This window comes from Podarcis pityusensis (assembly GCF_964106645.2).
Source record: "Podarcis pityusensis genome assembly, chromosome: 8".
NCBI classification, from domain to species: domain Eukaryota; kingdom Metazoa; phylum Chordata; class Lepidosauria; order Squamata; family Lacertidae; genus Podarcis; species Podarcis pityusensis.
Window position 1 is genome coordinate 71,567,781 of NC_138033.1, and position 19,401 is coordinate 71,587,181.

Genomic DNA, 19,401 nt, shown 5'->3' on the forward strand with positions numbered 1-19,401 from the left:
TTTAGGGATCAAATCACTCAGATTTGGTTGCCACAGTTAGAGCATAGTCTGCTCCATCTATACTGGGTCAGTTTAGTTTCTTGTAGCCTGAGGATGCAGACAAATTACTTGGAGAAGTATGGCCAACCACCTGCCTCCTTGACCCATAGTCATGTTGGCTGCGTAGAACTAGCCATAGCGAGTGTTAGGAGTAAGCAGTACTCCATCAACATGCCATGCCATTTCCAGTCTAACCCAATGCTTTTAATTGCTGTGGTTGCTTCAATTTGGTTTTGGAATCATTCTGCTTGCTTTTCTATTGAGAGTGATTTATTGCATGCTCTAGTTATCTCCCGCTTGGACTACTGCAATGCGCTCTACGTGGGGCTACCTTTGAAGGTGACCCGGAAACTGCAATTAATCCAGAATGTGGCAGCTAGACTGGTGACTGGGAGTGGCCGCTGGGACCACATAACACCGGTCCTGAGAGATCTGCATTGGCTCCCAGTACGTTTCCGAGCACAATTCAAAGTGTTGGTGCTGAACTTTAAAACCCTAAATGGCCTCGGTCCTGTATACCTGAAGGAGCATCTCCACCCGCATCGTTTAGCCCAGACATTGAGATCCAGCGCCGAGGGCCTTCTGGCAGTTCCCTCCCTGCGAGAAGTGAGGTTACAGGGAACCAGGCAGAGGGCTTTCTCGGTGGTGGCGCCTGCCCTGTGGAACGCCTTCCCATCAGATGTCAAGGAAATAAGCAACTATCTTGTTTTTAAAAGACATCTGAAGGCAGCCCTGTTTAGGGAAGTTTTTAATATTTAATGCTGAATTGTTTTTAATACTCAATTGGGAGCTGCCCCCGTTTATATTTGTTATTTCTTTTTTTAATTATTGGAAGCTCTATGGTCCTTTGGATGCTATTTTTTTCGGGAGGGGGCATATGTTCAAATTTGGATACATGCAACTGTGGCTCAGTGGAATCCTGGCATGAAATCCCCCTGATCCTCCATCTCCTCTTTTTGATTTCAGAATTCAGGAAAGAATACTGTAAATGAAAGCAAGAATGCAAAGCTGCTGGCTGGACCAGAAGCACCAATCGGAATTGAAATGTAACAAGAGAAGCATCATTTGTCCTTATTGCAACATCCTTCTAGTTACCAAAGAGCTCTCTGTAGACTTCCTCCCTGTCTTGGTGGTAGCAAACACATAGATGATAACTTACAGCGCCATTCTATACGTGTCGACTTGGAAGCAAATCCTATTGGATTGTATTCAGTGTTAGTCATACTCAGAGTTAGGGATGTCAGAGGTTTCTGATGACAACAGAAACAGGAGCAGAAATTTTCAGTGTTCGCTTAGTCGTCCCTTGTCTAGAACAGAAATCTTTTAAAAAAATAATAATAATAATTTTATTTATATAATTAATTTTACAACATACAAAAGTTCAAAAAAAGAGAAAAGCTTGAAAAGCAAACCGTTTATCATATATATATATCTTATTTTGACTCCCCTCCCCCTCTTTCTGCAGTTCCTTGTTTATATAATGTCTTACTGGAATTATATAGTTCCTTGTTTATATAATATCTTACTGGAATTATATATACAGTATAATATTTACTGGAATGCCCAGAACAGAAATCAATCCAAATGATACATAATTGATAACCTTCCCCCACAAAAAAATACATTGTGTTTCTTATGCACTGAACGAATGGAGTAGAATAATGTAATGACAATGTAATAAATTCTGTAAGTTACATAAATTGTGTAATTTTGCCACAGCAGACAGTGAAACAAATAATGTAGTTTTTGGTGGAAGGTGAATTGCAGCAGAGCAGAAACAGTGCTGCCTGCAAAAAGTGCAGGGCAGAAGATGTCTTCATACATCCCTACTCAGAGTAGACCCATAGATAAATTATGACTTAGGTCCATTAATTTCAATGAGTCTGCTCTGAGCATGACTAACTTGGATACAGTCCATTGAGTCCAATGGAGCTTATTCCTTTTCTTTTGTACACACTTATCTAGGAGTAAGTCCCATTGGATCTCAATAGGACGAGGGTATAGAATTGCACTGTTTAAAACTTCCTCTTTCTTATTCTATAAAACGATCATTTTTTTCCTTTTCATAATTATTTTGTTGCATTTGTATATATCTTCTGAGAATTTTTTTAAAATCTTTTTCTCAAATGAGCTAAAAAACGTAGGAGCTTGGATTACTGTTAGACACAGAAGACACAGAAGAGATTTTGCAGCTTTTCTTCTTGCACCAACATTTAAATGATTTTTTTTTTTTTTAAGATGGCTATTGACTTAAACCTGCTTTTGTGGTTGCTGAAACATGCTGCCTTCCATGTTACACAGAACTCTTCCATCAGACATTTGGGTCAACAAATCTGAATTGGCCCACCTTTCGCTCTCCTAAGGAACATAGTGAACTGAATCAGACAATTGTCCACCTAGCTCAGTATTGTCAACCTTGACTGGCAGCGGCTCTCAATACAAACTTCTCTCCCAAGCCTACCTGCAGATCCTGGGGATTGAACCTGGGACGTTCTGCATGCAAAGGAGATGTTCCACCACTGAGATACAGCCCATCCCTTTGGTGTTTCCACACCGCCTTTAAATTTCCTGCAGCCTTTCTTGAGGGGGTGTGGGTGTCGGGCATCAAGCTTTGCATGAGAATATAAGGTGTGGGTTAAGTAGAGGACCCCACAAGATCCTCTTTCCAGTCCTCAAAACTCTTTCCAGTCCTGCAAATCCTGATACCTGATACCTGTTTCCATGGTTAGAATTGCAGAATTGGAGGGGGCCTTGTGACCAGTCTAGTTCTCTCTCTCTCTCTCTCTCTCTCTCTCTCTCTCTCTCTCTCACACACACACACACACACACACACACACCACATTCAGTGCAGGAAAAAACAACCTCTGTTTGAACAACTCCAGTGAGAGAAACTGGAGGTAACTGGTTTACACTGTCAAACTGCTCTTCCTATTAAACAGTGTCTCGCCGAATGTTCCTCCGAAATTTGCCCTCCTGTAACCATATGATCTGGTTCTCTGCCCAAGTCCTGCCTTCTTCCATGTGACAGCCTTCGGGACTTTAAAGAGTGCTGTCGTGTCCTGCATCAGTCTTCCGGGGTCTGCCCAGTCTCTCACTGTTTCCCAGTGGGATGTAACCACAGACTGGCAAATGTAGGTTGTACAGTTACACTTGATTAGGAGTTATTGTGGTGTAACAGACTTTTCCCAATGAGGCAAGTGTGTGGTAATACTGGTTTTCGACGAAACATCACAAAGCCTCCCCTTAAACAAACCAGAACTAATGCTTACTAGATAGACAACACTGTCTAATCTCTCTGGAAGCAAATCAGGATGAATGCTCAGTAAACAGGCCCCTATTCTCTAGGCTAAATATGCCCAATTCCACATCCTAAGTCAGTTCACATATACACCATGCATTTAAAGCCCTCTTCTACCACTTCAACTGTCATGGCTTCCCCCAGAGAATCCTGGAAGTCGTAGTTCATTAAAGCACTGAGAGAAGATCTTTCCTAGAGCTACAATTCCTAGCACCCCCCAACAAATCACAGTTCCCAGGATTCCTTTGAGGGAAGACATGGCTGCTAAAGTGTTTAAAAATGTATAGTGTAGATGTGACTTCGTTGATTATAGGGTGAGAGTTTTTTCTAGCTTTTACTTTCCAAGGCTGGTAGATAGCACAGTAAATAAGATGGCTGCTTGGAGTCCAGGGTTCTTCAGAAGAACTTGGCAATCATCTCTCTCTCTCTCGGAAGCCAAAACTGCCTTCTTGCCATGGACGGTGGCGGCATCTCATAAGATCCCTTTTATGTCAGTGAGTCAAAAATCAGATTGGTTTAAGCTGCCTCTTCCAAGCACAGCACACTGGCCAAGACTGAAATGGGGTCACTTATTCATCAAGCTCCTGCCACGTTTTAACTTGTCTTTCAGTTCACCCAATGCTGCAAAGCTGCTTAGAGGGGAAAGGAAATGAAAGTGTCTATGAGATCTGGACCGAAGTCATCTTCACACATGGGATAACTTCCAGAACAGTGCTTGCTGCCCCCAGATTTCTAGTTTTAGGACAGTATTCTGTAAATAAGCCCATAGAAGTTTAAAATGTTACTAGCCTCCTATGAGTGTTCACATCATAGATTCATAGAATTGTAGAGTTGGGAGGGACCACAAGAGCCATCTAGTCCAACCCCTTGCAAATGCAAATGCAGGAATATTTTGCCCAACGTGGGGCTCAAACCCACAACCCTGAAATTAAGAACCTTATGCTCTACCGACTCAGCTATCCCAGCTATCCCAGCTTTCGCCAACCTGGTGTTGTTCAGTGGTTTTGAACTACAAATCCCATCAGCAGCTGGCACTGATGGGAATTGTAGTCTAAAAATATCTGGAGAGTGCCAAGGTTGGCAAAGGACAGCTTACACGTGGGGCATGGAAGCTGGGAAGTGTTTCCATGCCAATAATTGAGGAGGGAGTTTTTTTCCTCAGCAACTAGCTCAGAAACCAAGTGAGCTGGGGAGGAGGGGTAGAGTAATCTGCCTTCTCACCTACATGGAACCCCCTGGTCGCCTGTGGTGATCAAGTTAATTGTTCAATACATGACTGTTTTAGGGGGAACCATTTCATGTAAACCTGTCTTTCAAGTAAACCCTGCCATGCTGCAAAGGATTCTGGGTAGTTTCCCTTGAGCATGTGCTTCGTTGTTTGCTCTTCAAGAATCGTCCTTGGCCATAGTTTGAAAGTCACTTTTTATAGAAAGTGCTGAGGGCTTACCCACTTGCTAAATATGTTGAGGCACACAACACTGGCAAAGCATAGAGGCTGGGATCCCCTGCCTGCCCCAGATTTCACATGTGCTGGTGACTTTTCAGCAGCAAGCCATTTTCTCTCCCATCCTCAGCTCCAGAACTGCAATATGGAAGATGAGGGTACTGGACCTACCTACCTTACAGGGTTGTTGTAAGGATTGCAACATGGTGATATCATGCTGGAAATGCTTTCACACTGGGGGGAATCAATTCATAATAAATAAATAATTCAAAAACCCACATTAGGGCAATGCCTTTAATTGGCCAACCAAAATGCCACAAGATTTCAGGTTCTCTGTTAACTCTTTATTAGGCTAGTTCAGGTGAATTTTCATGGGGACTTGAAAAATAAATTGGCAGACTGATGTGGAAATGTGGACAGCTGAACTTAAAGCTGGAGAAATGAGAAACCCGAAGTGGCAGTTCACCCATCTCAAGCTGTAAGTCTTGCTCATTGCTTTGGACATCAAAGGGACTGACTCTTACGGCATCCCATAATTAATTGCACTGAGTAAAGCTAGCTTGTTGGGCATATTTCGGCCAGTAAATATTGAGATTTCTTGTTCTCCAGCGAAGATCGACATACATCCAAATTTATTTATTTTGCCCCTTTATAACTATCGATACCACAAGCAAATACTCATTTCTTTTTAAAAAAAAAATAAAAACTTGATTTGAAAAAGAAAACCCAGAGATTTTTTGCATCCCGTTCTACAGCTAGCTGACAGTGCAGAAGTGAGAAGCATCTGTTGCAGCCATTACAATGTTTCTGGAAAAAAACTGTATTTTCGTTTGGAAACAGTTTACATCCTGCTGTGTCCTTAAAAAAGGGTTATGTTAAATGTCGTTATAACTCAACTATTCGGAAGAACGCATGTTCCAAAAAAGAAAAAGGAGGGGAGGAAATTCTTGGACACAGAAAAGGGGGGCTTAAAAAAAACCCACCCAAAAAATTCATCTGGAACTCTGGAATCAATATTTGCTTCTGTGGCTTATAGCTGGTAAGAGTGCAGTCCTTTCCTCAGGATACATGACTGTTGCCTTGGCAACAGAGCTGACAGCAGCAGCCTGCTTTGGGAGAAAATTCCAGCCCTTTGGGACGGATATTTCTTGACCTTCAATACTGAAAGAGAGGGCAGCATTTTTGCTCTTGAACTTTTCAGAGCAAGTAACCCAAGTTTTGTTTCTGTGTAGGCTATTATGAAAAGAAACGGGGGTTGCATGGAAGCTGTTTTCAGTGAATAGGGCTTTTGTCAGGGCCTCTTGAGGCCTTGGCTAGATTTGAGGCAGAGGCCTAGTCTACTAAGGGAATTGGCTTCAGTGCCCTCTTCTGGCATAAATGGGAACAGGAGCACGCAACACCGGCTCCAGCGATTGGCTGGCAGTACGAAGCCTTCGGATTCGTCGGGCCTGGTATATAAGTACCACAAAGGTTGGCCTCTCACACCGTAGTCAGGGCAGCACAGCAGTGACCTTCTGCTGACTGGACTTTGAGCAGCAGCCTCCAGGGACTCTGGGAAATTTAGCGCCATTAGGGTGGGTGAAAGTGGGTTGGTTTGTTCACTAGCAGGCTTTTTTGTGGTTAGAGAAACGATGGGGAGCTGAATTGAAGAAAGTTGGATGAGCAAATGACCAATGGGAAGACATGTGAATATTGCACAAGCGAATCTGACCGAATGCTGCTAAAGACCATAGTCTAACCTCTGCAATCTTGATAAACTGCTTGATAAAGACCATAGTTTAACCCTGTGGTCCCCAATGTGGGACACACGCCCCACAAGGGGGCAATTTGATTTTTAAGGGCGAAAGTCGAGAATGAGTTATTAACAGTTAATGGCCTTTTAGGCTCCCTCCATGTGAATAGGAGTTCGCTTTTTGAATAATAAGAATTATATGTCACGGGGGTGGACATCAGGATTTTAGAGATGTTTAGGTGGGGCACGGCCAAAAAAAGGTTGGGAACCACTGGTCTAACCTCTGCAGTCTGGATGACTGCTTGATAAAGACCATAGTCTAACCTCTGCTTAAGCGAATCAGGATGAATGTTCATTGTTGGGAAACCTCCCCACAAACAAATCAAGACGATTGCTCGATAAAGACCGGACATAGTCTAACTTCTGCTTAAGCTCATCAGAATGAATGCTCAATAAACAGGTCAACTGAAACAGCCAGTACTTCCAGCTTGGCCCTGGTAACCACTAGAGACTTCTTAAATCAAGGAAGGGATGGGACCATGCAGCCTTGTCCCCTGCTATCAATGGGACAAAGCCTCTGAATTGCTATAAATTCTAGGAGCCAGGCATAGCATCACTAGGAACCTGCTTTATGCTAGGTCAGACTATTTGACCATCCAGCACAGTTTTGTCTACTCTGACCGGCAGCCACTATCCAGGAGTCTTTCCCATTGCCTATGATCAGATCCTTTGAACTGGAGATTTGAGGGATAGGACTTGAGACCTCCTGCACATGCTGTAGTGCTGAATGAAGCTGTCCTTACGGTTCCAACAGTCGTCTGGTCACCAGAGCAGTACTAAAGGTAAATATGGTAAGGTGTGGAATAAATGAAATGCACACACAAGTTTAGGGCTGCAAGAGTTGACTGGGTCCTTCCCTTCCCATCAAATGAAACCAACTGATCTGTGCCCATAGACCAGGGCTGGTAAAACTTAGGTCTTCGGGCCATAGATAGTGAGTCCTTATCCTTACAGGCTTGAAATATATTTTAGTGGGGACTTCCGGGTTGGCGCCATCGCCGAATGGCGGACTCCCTCCGAGCTCCGGAGGGAGTCTGCTCGGCAGGGGCTGGGTCCTACCGCGCCGGCGACGCGGGGACCCTTAAAAACCACGGGCACGGAGTCCGTGGACATGGGTGACTCGGCTTGCACCATTAGCGCCCTCCCGACTCGTGAAGGAGCCTTTTTAAAGGCTTCGGATCGGGTGCCGGGGAGCGGCGTGGTGCTTTGAGTCTTCTGCTTTCCCTGCCGAGCGCAGCCGCATGCCATTCGACGGAGAGCGCTGACTTCTTCCATTGAAAATTTGGACTATTAACAACAACCCGTGAGTAATTGGGAAACCGGGTTCAAAATTTCGGATTTGGCACGAGCGGGGGCGATTTAAAAAGGAAGTCAATCCCCCCCCCTACTGTAAGCACTCCAAAACAAGGACTGGGTAACCAAGGTCCAAAGGGAAGTATACTCCTGATAAAAATCATTAATTTCACGATGGGAAATTATAAGAACTGTGCTGGAGGAGAAGAGTGGAGGGTGAGAAGAAAAATGCAACCCCCCCCCTGGGAACCGGGGCGATTCGCGGAGCCTGGTGAAGAGAGACGGAGACTTTGACAGCTGTCAAAGTAGCTGTCAAAGCTGGAGAATATAAAGAGGACTTTGTTTATGAGGACTTTGCTGGTTAATTTTGTTACAATTTGCTATAATATGGATATAAACTGTTGGAAAATAAGCAACAATTTGATTTTTGGATTAGAGGATACAAAGTTATTACAATCCCCCTAGAGGGGTTTCGGGACATTACAAGAACGGTCGTAAGTGGAAAAATACTCTGGGATTCGCACAGGACTTGTTATCTTCTGGGAAAGCTGCAAAACTGAAATAGTATTTTGTCTACAGAGGTATTTACATTAAAGGAGACAATAGAATTTTCTATTGAAGAAAGGAAGGGACTGGACGTAAGTTTTTGTTCCTGAATAACAAACCTCTGTAGAGATACCAGATTTCTGAATTAGAAAGTTTTAGCAGCTGAACAGGACAAGAAACCTGAGAAAGTGAGGAATAAGAAGAACAAAGGACTGATTACGACACGGAAAGAACAACGGGAGGAGTGGTAAAGATCAAGGAAATTAAAGGCCTTTGTTAGATTGGACACTTGAAGTTAAATATTATTAAAATTAATAAATTAAAAGAAAACCGGCAAGATGGAATCGGGGAGAAATCTGGTCATGAATTGAGACTTCCAAGCTGATAATGTATAGACTGATGGACATGGGGAATTCAAACCGGGGAAGGGGGGGGGGAGATTTGGAATCCAAAGGCTGTGTAACCATCTTTTGAATTTTTCTATATCTCTTATTTTCTATTTCTTTATATAACTTACGCATGTTATTTTATTTTGATTGGACGTGTTTAAAAAAAGGGAATTCGTGGAAGGAACTGGGGTGGATCTTGGGGAAAATATTTTTTCTTTTCTTGTTAATGATGTGGGACGGTGGTAAGATTTGTACAATTCAATTTGGATAGTGGGTTAAACAAATTAAGCTTCAAATTGGGAGTGAGAGCTTGTAGAACCAAATTAAGGAAAGGGGAATACAGTCGGGGGGGGGAGGGGGGGAGTCCCAGAAAGTAGGCAATGAAAGTAAGGTTTTTAAATATCTTTTTTTCTTTTTCTTTTTTCTTTGTATTTCTATATTTTTGGAAACTTTAATAAATATGATTTAAAAAAAGAAAAAGAAATATATTTTAGTGAACGTGATGGCTTGTAAAATCCATTTTTGTATCTCCTTCTGTGTGTTTTGCCTCCTTTAATAAATTTGCAATTTAAAAAAATCATCTAAAAAAGGGTTAGGGTTAATCCAATGCCGGTCCTACTCAAAGTATACCTATTGAAATTAATAGACACAACTAAATTAGGCCCATCAATCTCAGTGAGTCCACTGAGTGAGTAGAACTTAGTTGGACACAGCCATCAGATCTCACAAGTGTCATTAGGCTCCACTAGAGATGAGGGAGAAATTCAGTTCAGAACCTACCTAATTCACAATACGTGAACTGAAACACAGGCATCCTTTGAAATCCACACAACTCTGAATTTTGCAATGCCATTCTTGAGCCAAGTGATGTGTACAAAAATACATATTCCGGGGCAGGAATGCATATCTTGATGACAATATCATATAGTGCATTATATTAGGGAAAACTGCTTTGCAGAAAATGTGTAAAGTAGGCAGAACCGTGTATAAAAATGTATATCAGGAGAAATTACCACGAAAATGCTCATGAAATTTTGTGAGGACTTTAAAAAATAATAACAAAATTAAAGTGATGGGGCAACGTAAGGACCAAACTTAAGACTAGAAAAAATGAGAAATGAAGAAGAATCGGAATTGACAGATTAATTTATCCCTAAGCTCCACCCCTCTGTTAGGGCAGGCACACCTCCTTCACTTACAGGCTCCACCCCTCGCATAGTGTTTGAGCCCCAGGAGACTCTGTTATATTTTGATTATCTGCATGTGCATTGTGAGGATGTGGTGAGGGTGGTAGGGTGAAAATTGCAAATCAAAATTGTCCGTAATTTTGCCACGTTGGGAATTGAAGTGGATAATTAATTCATATGATTACGAGAGTCTAGGTGGGCAGGCTGATCTTTGCCGCAAACCAGCCCAGATCTTAGAGGCCTAATTTGCAAGACAGCTTAATTGGATGCAGCTTGTTTGGAGGGGGGGAACCCATGCAGGTGCGGAAATAAGTGGAAGTGCCACATTTATCCGATGTGAACATTTCGCATGCCCTTCCCCATTGCGCAGCTGTGGCTTGTCAGCAGGACGTGCTTATTTCCGGTAGATGATTAAAAATGTGTTAATTGCTGTATCTTTCTATCTGGATGAGAGCTTTCTGTGGGTGGGTGTCTTCTCACACTGCATTCACTAGGGACAACGTGGGGCGCAGTCACAGAAGGAAGCTCCTTCTTGGAGATTAAAAAGATGCTTTTGAGATCACATGCTAGGAATGCAAGGTGTTTCCAGACAACCAGTTTACTGAGCTTTCGTCCAGATTTCTTTGCAAGGAGATTAGAAGACATTTCCAGTGCACCTCCACTTTCATTTCCTTCTTGGAAAAAGCCCAGTCTTTTGGGAAAGTGGGTTTGTTGCGCAGGATTTCTCTGTCGACTATAATTGCACAACGCTGGCTAACAGGAGCGAGATCCTGTCCGCATCTAACAGCTTTGCTCAGAGGCCTACACTGGTTGCTGATTTGCTGCTGGGCCCCATTCAAGACAACTTGGGACCAGTTTACCTGTGAGATCACCTTGCTCCATATATGTCTCCTCTACTGCTTTGACCTGCAGAACTGCCACTATCACAGGTGCCAGATAACACTTGTTCTGCATTTGTAAGAAATTGCTCTTTTAGCTTGATAGCACCCACACTCTAGGGACATGGGTGGCGCTGTGGGTTAAACCACAGAGCCTAGGACTTGCCAATCAGAAGGTCAGCAGTTCGAATCCCCGCGATGGGGTGAGCTCCCGTTGCTCGGTCCCTGCTCCTGCCAACCTAGCAGTTCGAAAGCACGTCAAAGTGCAAGTAGATAAATGGCGGGAAGGTAAACGGCGTTTCTGGTTCGCCAGAAGCGGCTTAGTCATGCTGGCCACATGACCTGGAAGCTGTACGCCGGCTCCCTCGGCCAATAAAGCGAGATGAGCACCGCAACCCCAGAGTCGGCCACGACTGGACCTAACGGTCAGGGGTCCCTTTACCTTTACCTTTACCTTTACCCACACTCTATTGGCATCAGGCAGGTGCCTTCGCTGTACAATTTTTGTTGCCTGCTAAAAACAGACTTGCTTAGGCAAGCCTATCCAGAGATGTAGAATGCTGGCTTTAATGTTTTAATCTGACTTTTAGCTAGTTGTTGATTTTATTTTTTTAATGAATTAAATAGCTTTTAGTAGTAGTAGTTGTTGCTTTACTGGTAATCTCCCCCCCCCCCCCGTTACAAACCACTTTGAGTTTTTTTTTTGTTTTGTTTTTTTTTTGCACAATCAAGCAGTTTATCAGTTTTGTGCGATTGTTTCCAGGCTGTTTGTATTTCCGTGTGGGATTCAAATACCCAGTGTCTTGCAAAGCTCATCTGTACAACTGAGGGACAAATGGGAGCGAAATGAGTTACTGGGGATACTTCCAGACTGCTGGTATTTTACAGGAGGAATTCAAGTGTATATAGGGAGATGAACATTCGCTCAACAAATCCACTTTGAGAAAAAGAAACTAGCTTTTTGTAGTTAGGAAAGTAACACGGAAAGACATTAAAAAGTCTCAGATTAACGAATAGCAGGAAGGTATATAAGCATCCTGCAAGCAATTCAGGACGAAGGCTTGATAAAGTCTGGATATAATTTTACCTTTGTGCAAGGAAATCAGGGCGAATGCTTAGTAATTTATAAATTATACTCAGTTTTTTACTTAGCTGGGCACAAGTTATGTGGCTTATAAGGAAAGGGTTGTTTGAAATTAGGGTTTGGGGTTTTGTTTTGTTTTTGAAAATAATTTGTTTTATTGGCCTAAGAAGAGCCCTGCAGGATCAAGCCAATGGCCCATCTAACCCAGTATCCTGCTCTCACTGTGGCAGAGCAGATTTCTCTGGGAAGTGTGCAAGCAGGACCTGAGTGCAACAGCACCCACCCCTCCTGCCCTTTCCAGCAACTGGTATTCAGAGGCATACGACTTCTGACAGTAGAACTAGAACATAGGCATTGTGGCTAGCAGCCATTGATAGCCTTCAGCTCCACGAATCCCAAAGGCTCCTGGCCTTCCCCTTGTAACAGACGTAGGGAACCAGAAGGTCTCCCTTTCATCGTGCAGGAGTCTGGCCATTTGGAACTCTCCAGTGAGATTCCCATGTGCTTGAGAAATGAGCTCTTTTTCGAGTTTGATGAAGCATAGCACACCAAGCTTAGACACATGGTACAAAATGAGCACATTAAAAAGGTCACCTTATCAGTACAGCCTCCACTGTTCTCTGGGACTAACCAAGCAACTAATCTGTGGAAATACGCTGACTTTTGGAAATAGCGACGATCCCACGGCCTTCTTGGGTTTTTTAAAGTAGTTCCTGACCTACTGCAGCCAGTAGATTCAGGCAGGATTTGCTGCAATGCCTTTGCTACACCCTAGTGGCCAACTGGTTTTTTACAAGCTCTCTGAACGTAGGGTTGCTGCATCGCAGTGTGCAGGCTGGGCTTAAATTTGCATCTCAGCCTGATTCCTGCACATCCCTTGGACTTGAAAAACTGTTCCTGAGCATGTGCAGAGTGCATTTTGTAATATGAAACCTGGGGCTCTCTGCATGCAAAGCAGGCTCTCTCTTCCACTGACCTCCTTCCCATCAACAACCCCATCAGCGTAACAGATTTGGGGGCTTTGACACCAGGCTAAGAAGGGAGGGCAGGTGTGTGTGTGTGTGTGTGTTGAAGTTGCCCACCCAGTAATTCAAAATATCAGAAATGGCTGCTGAGCACCAAGCCTTTGTCAATTGACATTTTCTCTCTGGGAAGGGGCTTTTCCATCCTGTGCAGCAACCACACACTCCCCAGGCAACAAGATATTTTTCATCTTGACTTCTTTTCCACCCTCAAAGAGAGAAATCACTTCTATGTTGTTTTTGGAGGGGTGGGGCATCAGGTTCCATAGAAGATACAGATTGTCTGGGATGTTATTTCTTCTGTATTTAAGGCAACTCCTTTCCATGACCTCTTTTGAGGAGTGTACTGGACTCACTTTCCTTGGAATGGGCCCCAGGCCAAGTTCCCTTAATCTCTTGCCTTTCAGCTCATACCTCTGGCAAGCAGGCGCTTTTAAGGTTACCTGGAGAGGAGGACAGCCCCAATGAGCTTAAGAGGCATGGCTGGCTTGCTGAAACAGGGACATGCCACACAACTCAATTTCGTTACACGTCCCCCACTTGCCCATTATATTTTACCTGTATATAATATAATGCCTATATATACAAGCATTTATAACCCACTCTTTAAGTGAAAAAGGTCCCAGGCTGGCCTACACATCAATTAAAAATAACAACTTCACAGCCCCTGGTTTCAGGCTCACAATCTACAAATATGTGACACATATTTGGGGAAAAGCTCAACCTGCTCTCCCGTTCCAACCTCTTTTAGCAGTCTTTACATCATTAAAATTTCCACGTGTTTTACAAAAACTGTAAAACTGTAAAAGCAAACGAGCTGGCATAGACTATAAAAGCAGCAGTAATGACAATAGGTAATAGGACACCTATAGGACAATATTCTTATTATATTTATTTGTTGCTTACTACAAAAAATCATCTCAAAGCAACTTACCATTTAAAAGCACACACCAAAAAATATAACAAAAAATACGCATCCATTGTAACTGACGATCTGCACCTTTTCAATATGAATTGTTCCAGAATGCTTGGGTGATCAAGTAGGTTTCCCTGCTAGCCTTTCTCCTACTTTGTTCCTTCATTTTTTTTGGGTGTGTGAGAAGAGGCTCAGATGCAAAAGAAGGACTTCCGGGTTAGCGCGATCGGCGAATGGCGGAGTTCCTCCAACCGGAGGAACTAGCTCCGTGAAAACTGGGTCTTCCCGCCGCGGCGAAGGCGGGGACCCGCTAGAAATCCCAGGCGGAGGAAGCCCATTTTGGGGCGCCGGAGCAAAGTGGGGTGAGCGGCGCGGTGCTGCGAACTGATTGCTACTTTCACGGAGTGAAGCCGCACAGCCATTGCCGGAGAGCGCTGACTTTTTCCTGTGGACAATTGGATTTAAAACAAGTACCCGTGAGTAGAAACGGAAAATTGGATCAAGAAATATCTTAATTTGGCATCGAAGCGGGAAGGTTCAAAATAGGAAGTCTGCCTTCCGCTTTTTGTATATAGACTAAAGCAAAAACCTTGCAAGCTAAAGCCTGGAAAGTCGTTTAAAAAGTCTAAATTTCCTTCATTTATAACTACTGAAACCCCCTTGGAAGTAGGAGAAAAGGGGGGGGGACTTTGTTTAACCCCTGCAGGAGAGGGAGTGAAGAAAGATAAGTTTCCACCGTCTCTAACCTGGGAACGGGGTGTCAGAGACAGAAATAGTTGGAGAGGTTCATTGACTGTGAATGGAATACTTTGACAGATAGCTAAAGAAGAGAAATAAACTGATTCCAGTGTTGCCTTTTGCATTCTAAAGAAACAAAATATCTGAAAAATGAAAGTAATTTTCCCTTGTTGGACTTGCCTTAAAAAAAATGGATACAAATAGAAATTGTCTCCTCTAGAGGGAGCTTGTTAAATTGTTGCTGCAGTCTACTTGAGGACTCAACAGCTGTGAGATTAAGATCATGGGACCAGTCTTTTCTGACCTTGACTCAATATGAGCTGGGAGGAAGTTTGGGTGCTTGCTTTATGCAAGACAAGTGCCTTGCTGGAACAGATGCATGAGAAGATGGATTTGATGAATGAGAAAATGGACTTGATGACGGTTGTGGTTAATAACTGTGGACAAACAGGGAATATTGATACAGAAACCATTCAGGGACCAACTCATGAACCTGTACTGACTGGGCAAGTGCAGAAGATAATGGAGGAGGATGCGGTTGTACCTCAAATAATACAAATGGAGAGACCCGAGGCTCTACAGGAGCATAAGCCGCTGTCATTGAAGATTGAAGTTGGAGTGGGCCAGGGGGAGTCTGGAGCTGAGGAGGTTCTTAACTTTGGAGAGACCTTGAAATATGCTTTTAAATATTTTTTGGATTACATTGATGACTGTGGGGAGTGGGACTGTGGGGAATGGGCGGGTTTGATGAAGGGAGATGGAGACAATTTTGGGTTGGAATCCCCCAGAGACCTACTCCTCAATGAGAAAGGAAAGAAATTAAGAAAGAGACCAACAAGAGACAAGGAAAAGGGCAAGTATAAACAAGAAGAAGAAGATCTGCAGAAGGGACATGGAAGAGATTTAAGGGCCTCGGACATAAGATTACCAGGTTGATGGACTAGATAGAATGGACAGTAAGGACTGACATGACCCGAGACCAGGAAGAAGAGACGTTGGATGAAGACTGGAAGAAAACTGATAAAGAAAAAAAAAATTTCTAGGGAATTGGCCTAAAATTAATGAATATTAGGGAAAATGTTGGAATGAAACTATATGACTCTAGTAGAAATGATATCAGGAGTTATGTATAATCGAGTATTAAGCTTTAAGCTCTAAACTATTTTATGGTAAGATAAGGTTAAATAAACTAAGGTAATTTGAATAACAGTACATGGGGAAAAGATGGAAAGGATTTGTTGAGTTAATTAATAGGTTAAATTGTTAAGATAAATTATTTAATGAAAATTGAGAAACATGGAAAGAATTTGCTGAAATAACTAATCAAATTAAAATACAAAAAGGGAGGTATGAGGAGGTCAATGAAACAAGCAAATGGAAGATAAAGATATGTAATATGAGATTTGTGGTTTTTTTTCTTTTCCTTTTGTATTTTTTTTCCTCTGCTGTATTGTTGCATTGGTTTTTGTGTTTTGCTTTTTTTTTCTTCCTTTTTATGTATTGTAGTGTTCTTTTTAATTTTTTTCTTTTTTTTCTGTAATTCTGAAACCTTTAATAAATATTATTTTAAAAAAACAGATGCAAAAGAAAGTGAGATACATCTATTTCAGGGATAAGGACTCCTTCAGGTTTCTCTATGTGGCAGGCAGGACTCTCCCCAAGCCACACCCCTTTGCCCTGGCCACACCCATAACCTTTGGCCACACCCCTCTCCCTATGCCACACCCCTCCCGTTCCTCTTTTGCAATCGCCTGCCTAGGGGTTAGGCTGTGTCCTCGAACTCTGACAACGCTTTTTGTTTGTTTTGCTTGCGTGGAAGGAGGCTAGAGAGGGGTGTGCCAGTATGTAGAGAAACGAGCCTGCTGTTCAAAGCATATAAAGAGCACCCGCTGCTCCGCCCGCTTTGGCTTCCAGCCCCGCCCACCGCTGGCATGTGGCCCCCGGTAGGTTGCCTGGAAGGGAATGTGGCCCGGATCTCTTACCTACCTGCTAAAAAAATATATTTAAAAAGTCAAATAAGAACCGCAGCCACCGGGAGACCTTAAGGCTGCTTGTAGAAACTAGCACCCCCCAATAGAGGGAAGCAGGAAGAGGTGGGCTAGTCACATGATGCCCCCTTTGCAAATCTGCTCTGTGTGACTGCAGGCAGGAGGGCTGATCGCGGAGGTTTCCACTCGGTGCTTCGTACAACACCCTCAAACGCGTGTCTGGACGACCAGGGCGACGGGAGCGTTTTGTGACGCCCCTCCTGCTGGATCTGACCCACGCGCGGCGCAATTGTCCCTGCTTGCTGCAGCTGCTCCTGCGCGCCTTTGGAACACGGGCGCGCCTTTTGCGCGCGGACAGGGGCGCGCGCGCGCGGTTGCAACAACAAAAAAAACCAAAACCCCGAGCCGTGGCCCTTTAAGCTGCGTGTGTGGGGAGGAGACTGCCGAGAAGAAGAGAGGATATTGGGTATAGAGAGAGGGCATTTGTGTGTGCGTGCCGAAGAGAGACCTCTGGTTTGCAGTTTGGGGAAGGATCTCCCTTCCTCTTTACCTCTCCGCCTGCAAGCCCGCCTTTGCAAGCCAAAGAGGCTCTTTAGATCTCCAGGTCGATCTCACCGTTGCAACATTTTCTTCTTATTAAGTGTCATTGCAATAAACCAGGATTTTGTGTGTGTGTGTGTGAGAGAGAGAGATCGCTACCGGGGCGTTGGGGAAGGCAAGGCTTACGCACCTCCTTTGTGGGTCTCCGGATTTTGGAAGCAGGTTTGCAAGGCAAGGCGGGGAGAGGAGGTCGATTTTGATGCTGTAAGCATCCAGCCCCCAACGTTGGGGATAATGCATTCTGGCGAGCCCACCTCCAGGTGCCTGTCTCCGTCTGTGCCGCTAAGGGGCGGTGTGGGGCGTGACAACCCTTCTGCGTATGGCTGGCTACGGTAGCATTCCGCAGACACTGACATTTCCCTTCCTGTTTGGAAGCAAGCCTTGCATTGTAAAACGAAGGATCTGAGGGACTGGCACCTTGAACTTGGCCTTGATTCCCCCCTCCCTCACCCACCCACCCCCTTTTCTCTCCCCCCCTTTTTTCTCTCTCTCTCTCTTTCCTCCCCTCCTTGGCAGATCTCCTCTCACCCCCAACCTTCCCCTGTTCCCCCCCTCCCCTTCCAACCTCCCCCAACACCCCTTCCTTCGTCCATGGCGGAGACAAAAATAATCTATCACATTGACGAAGAGGAGACCCCTTATCTGGTGAAATTGCCCGTCTCCCCGGAAAAAGTCACTTTGGCAGATTTTAAAAATGTCCTCAGCAACCGGCCGGTGCATAACTACAAATTTTTCTTCAAATCTATGGATCAGGATTTTGGGTAAGTTGGCATTCTGTTTTTATTTGGCGTTGAAAAAATTTTAAAAAGGGGGGGGGGGAGAGGACGTTTGGAAACCCAGATCTGCCTTGCCACGTTCCTGTGTGTTTGCATGATTGCCTGAACGCGGCGTGACTTGTGCCTTTCTTAAAATGTGGCGAGCTTTCAAATCTGCTGGGGTTTGTGAAACAGCCCCCACTCGCCCCTATCACCAGGTTTACGCAAAGCTACTCTGAATCCACACCAGAGGCTTCCCTCTGCCGTTATACATGTCAACCTTTGTGGGGTCGGGGGGGGGGGAGAAGGGTGGTGTTTGGAAATGACATACATTAATATCACGGTTGTGAAAAAGGAGGGGGGGGTGACATATTCCACCCTCCCCTTTGGGTGTCAAAGGAAAACTGGATCTGAAATTGTGGATTTCTTGCTTTCTGGTGGCTTTGATCAGATAAAGGGGACTCTCAGGGAAAGGCTCCCGATTTTACGTGGTTTACCATTCTGGAAGGGGTTGGTGAAGGTTTAAAGCCTGGAGGGGGATGGCTGCGGGGCGTCCGGATTTCCCGAAACGTGGGTCTCTGGGGAGAATCGGTGGGTCCGTGATGATCATGGCTAAAAGTTCTGGGAGCAAAAAAAGAGGGGTTGCCTCCAACTCGGACCCTCCTCAGAGTAGACCTATTGAAAGGAATGGGCCTAAAGTTGGCCATGTGCTGATCAGTTCCCATGGGTCTGCCGCTAAGCAGGAGCAGCACTGGATCCAACCCAAAAGGTGTGAGGGGCCTCCTTGCCTTACCTGCTCATAAAGGTGTTGCTTTCTGAAATCTGGGTTGCCAGTAGGGGTTTGTGTTTGGCTGTAGACTTCTGGGGTCAGTTGTTTTTTTAAGAAGATGCTAAACCCCTCCACTGGGCATTTCCTGCTTACAAAGAGAGGTTCAGGGAGGCTGTGGGTGTCCCCTCTCCCAGATCTTTTGGAGTGGAAGGGGTGTGTGAATTTCTGTAGGTGCCGTTGGTGGGTGGGTCCTTTTTTCTTTCTTTTTTACTATTTCTGCCTTGGCAGTGCCCCAGAGATGAACCAATTGTAACCCAGGGAACGGCCACGGCTACTGCTTTGGCCTCAGAAGGTCCCTGGTTCAAATCCCAGTGGCACCCCCAGATAGAACTGGGAGAGGCTTCCTGCCTGAAACTCTGGGGAGATGCTGCCAGTCAGTGTAGACAATATTGAGCAAGGTGGACTAAAGGTCTGACTCAGCGCAAGACACCTTACTATGTTTTGGTGTGGGGGCATATCCCTTAAATTTTGCTTGCCAAGGAGAACTTGGAATGCCTATTCAGTTCATTTTGGCTCTCTTGAGAGGTGGGGAGACTTCCATCAGGAAGCACTGGAGTGTCTTTCTATTTATTTATTCCCCCCCCCCTTCCTGTTCATCCTCTC

At 44.4% G+C, this 19,401-nt stretch overlaps 2 protein-coding genes and 2 long non-coding RNA genes across 7 annotated transcripts in view; 2 read left to right on the plus strand and 2 right to left on the minus strand.

The window, feature by feature from the left end:
- Positions 1-5,059, plus strand: part of MXRA8 (matrix remodeling associated 8) — a 32,846-nt gene extending 27,787 nt beyond the window's left edge. The window contains exon 10 of the mRNA XM_081016196.1: positions 1,006-5,059. Coding sequence (XP_080872322.1) covers positions 1,006-1,031 — 26 coding nt within the window. The 3' untranslated portion in view covers positions 1,032-5,059. The remainder of the gene's footprint in view (positions 1-1,005) is intronic.
- The window catches only part of LOC308482833, a 197,345-nt gene that overhangs the window by 103,735 nt on the left and 74,209 nt on the right, over positions 1-19,401 (minus strand). The gene's annotated exons all lie outside the window — the stretch shown is intronic.
- LOC308482814 lies at positions 1,372-7,355 on the minus strand. The gene is made up of 2 exons (XR_013989417.1): positions 6,838-7,355; positions 1,372-6,520 (listed from the first exon to the last, which is right to left on the minus strand). It is a non-coding gene; the product is annotated as an uncharacterized lncRNA (long non-coding RNA).
- Positions 17,735-19,401, plus strand: part of DVL1 (dishevelled segment polarity protein 1) — a 129,656-nt gene continuing 127,989 nt past the window's right edge. For 3 of the 4 annotated variants that reach the window (XR_013989391.1, XM_081016115.1, XM_081016116.1), the window contains exon 1: positions 17,737-17,975. Coding sequence is in view for 3 of the 4 variants with exons in the window: in XM_081016115.1 (XP_080872241.1) it covers positions 17,806-17,975 (170 nt within the window). In the remaining variant the exon portion in view is untranslated. Of the gene's footprint in view, positions 17,976-19,401 lie in introns of all 4 variants that reach the window. The other variant, XM_081016114.1, reaches the window with a different exon arrangement.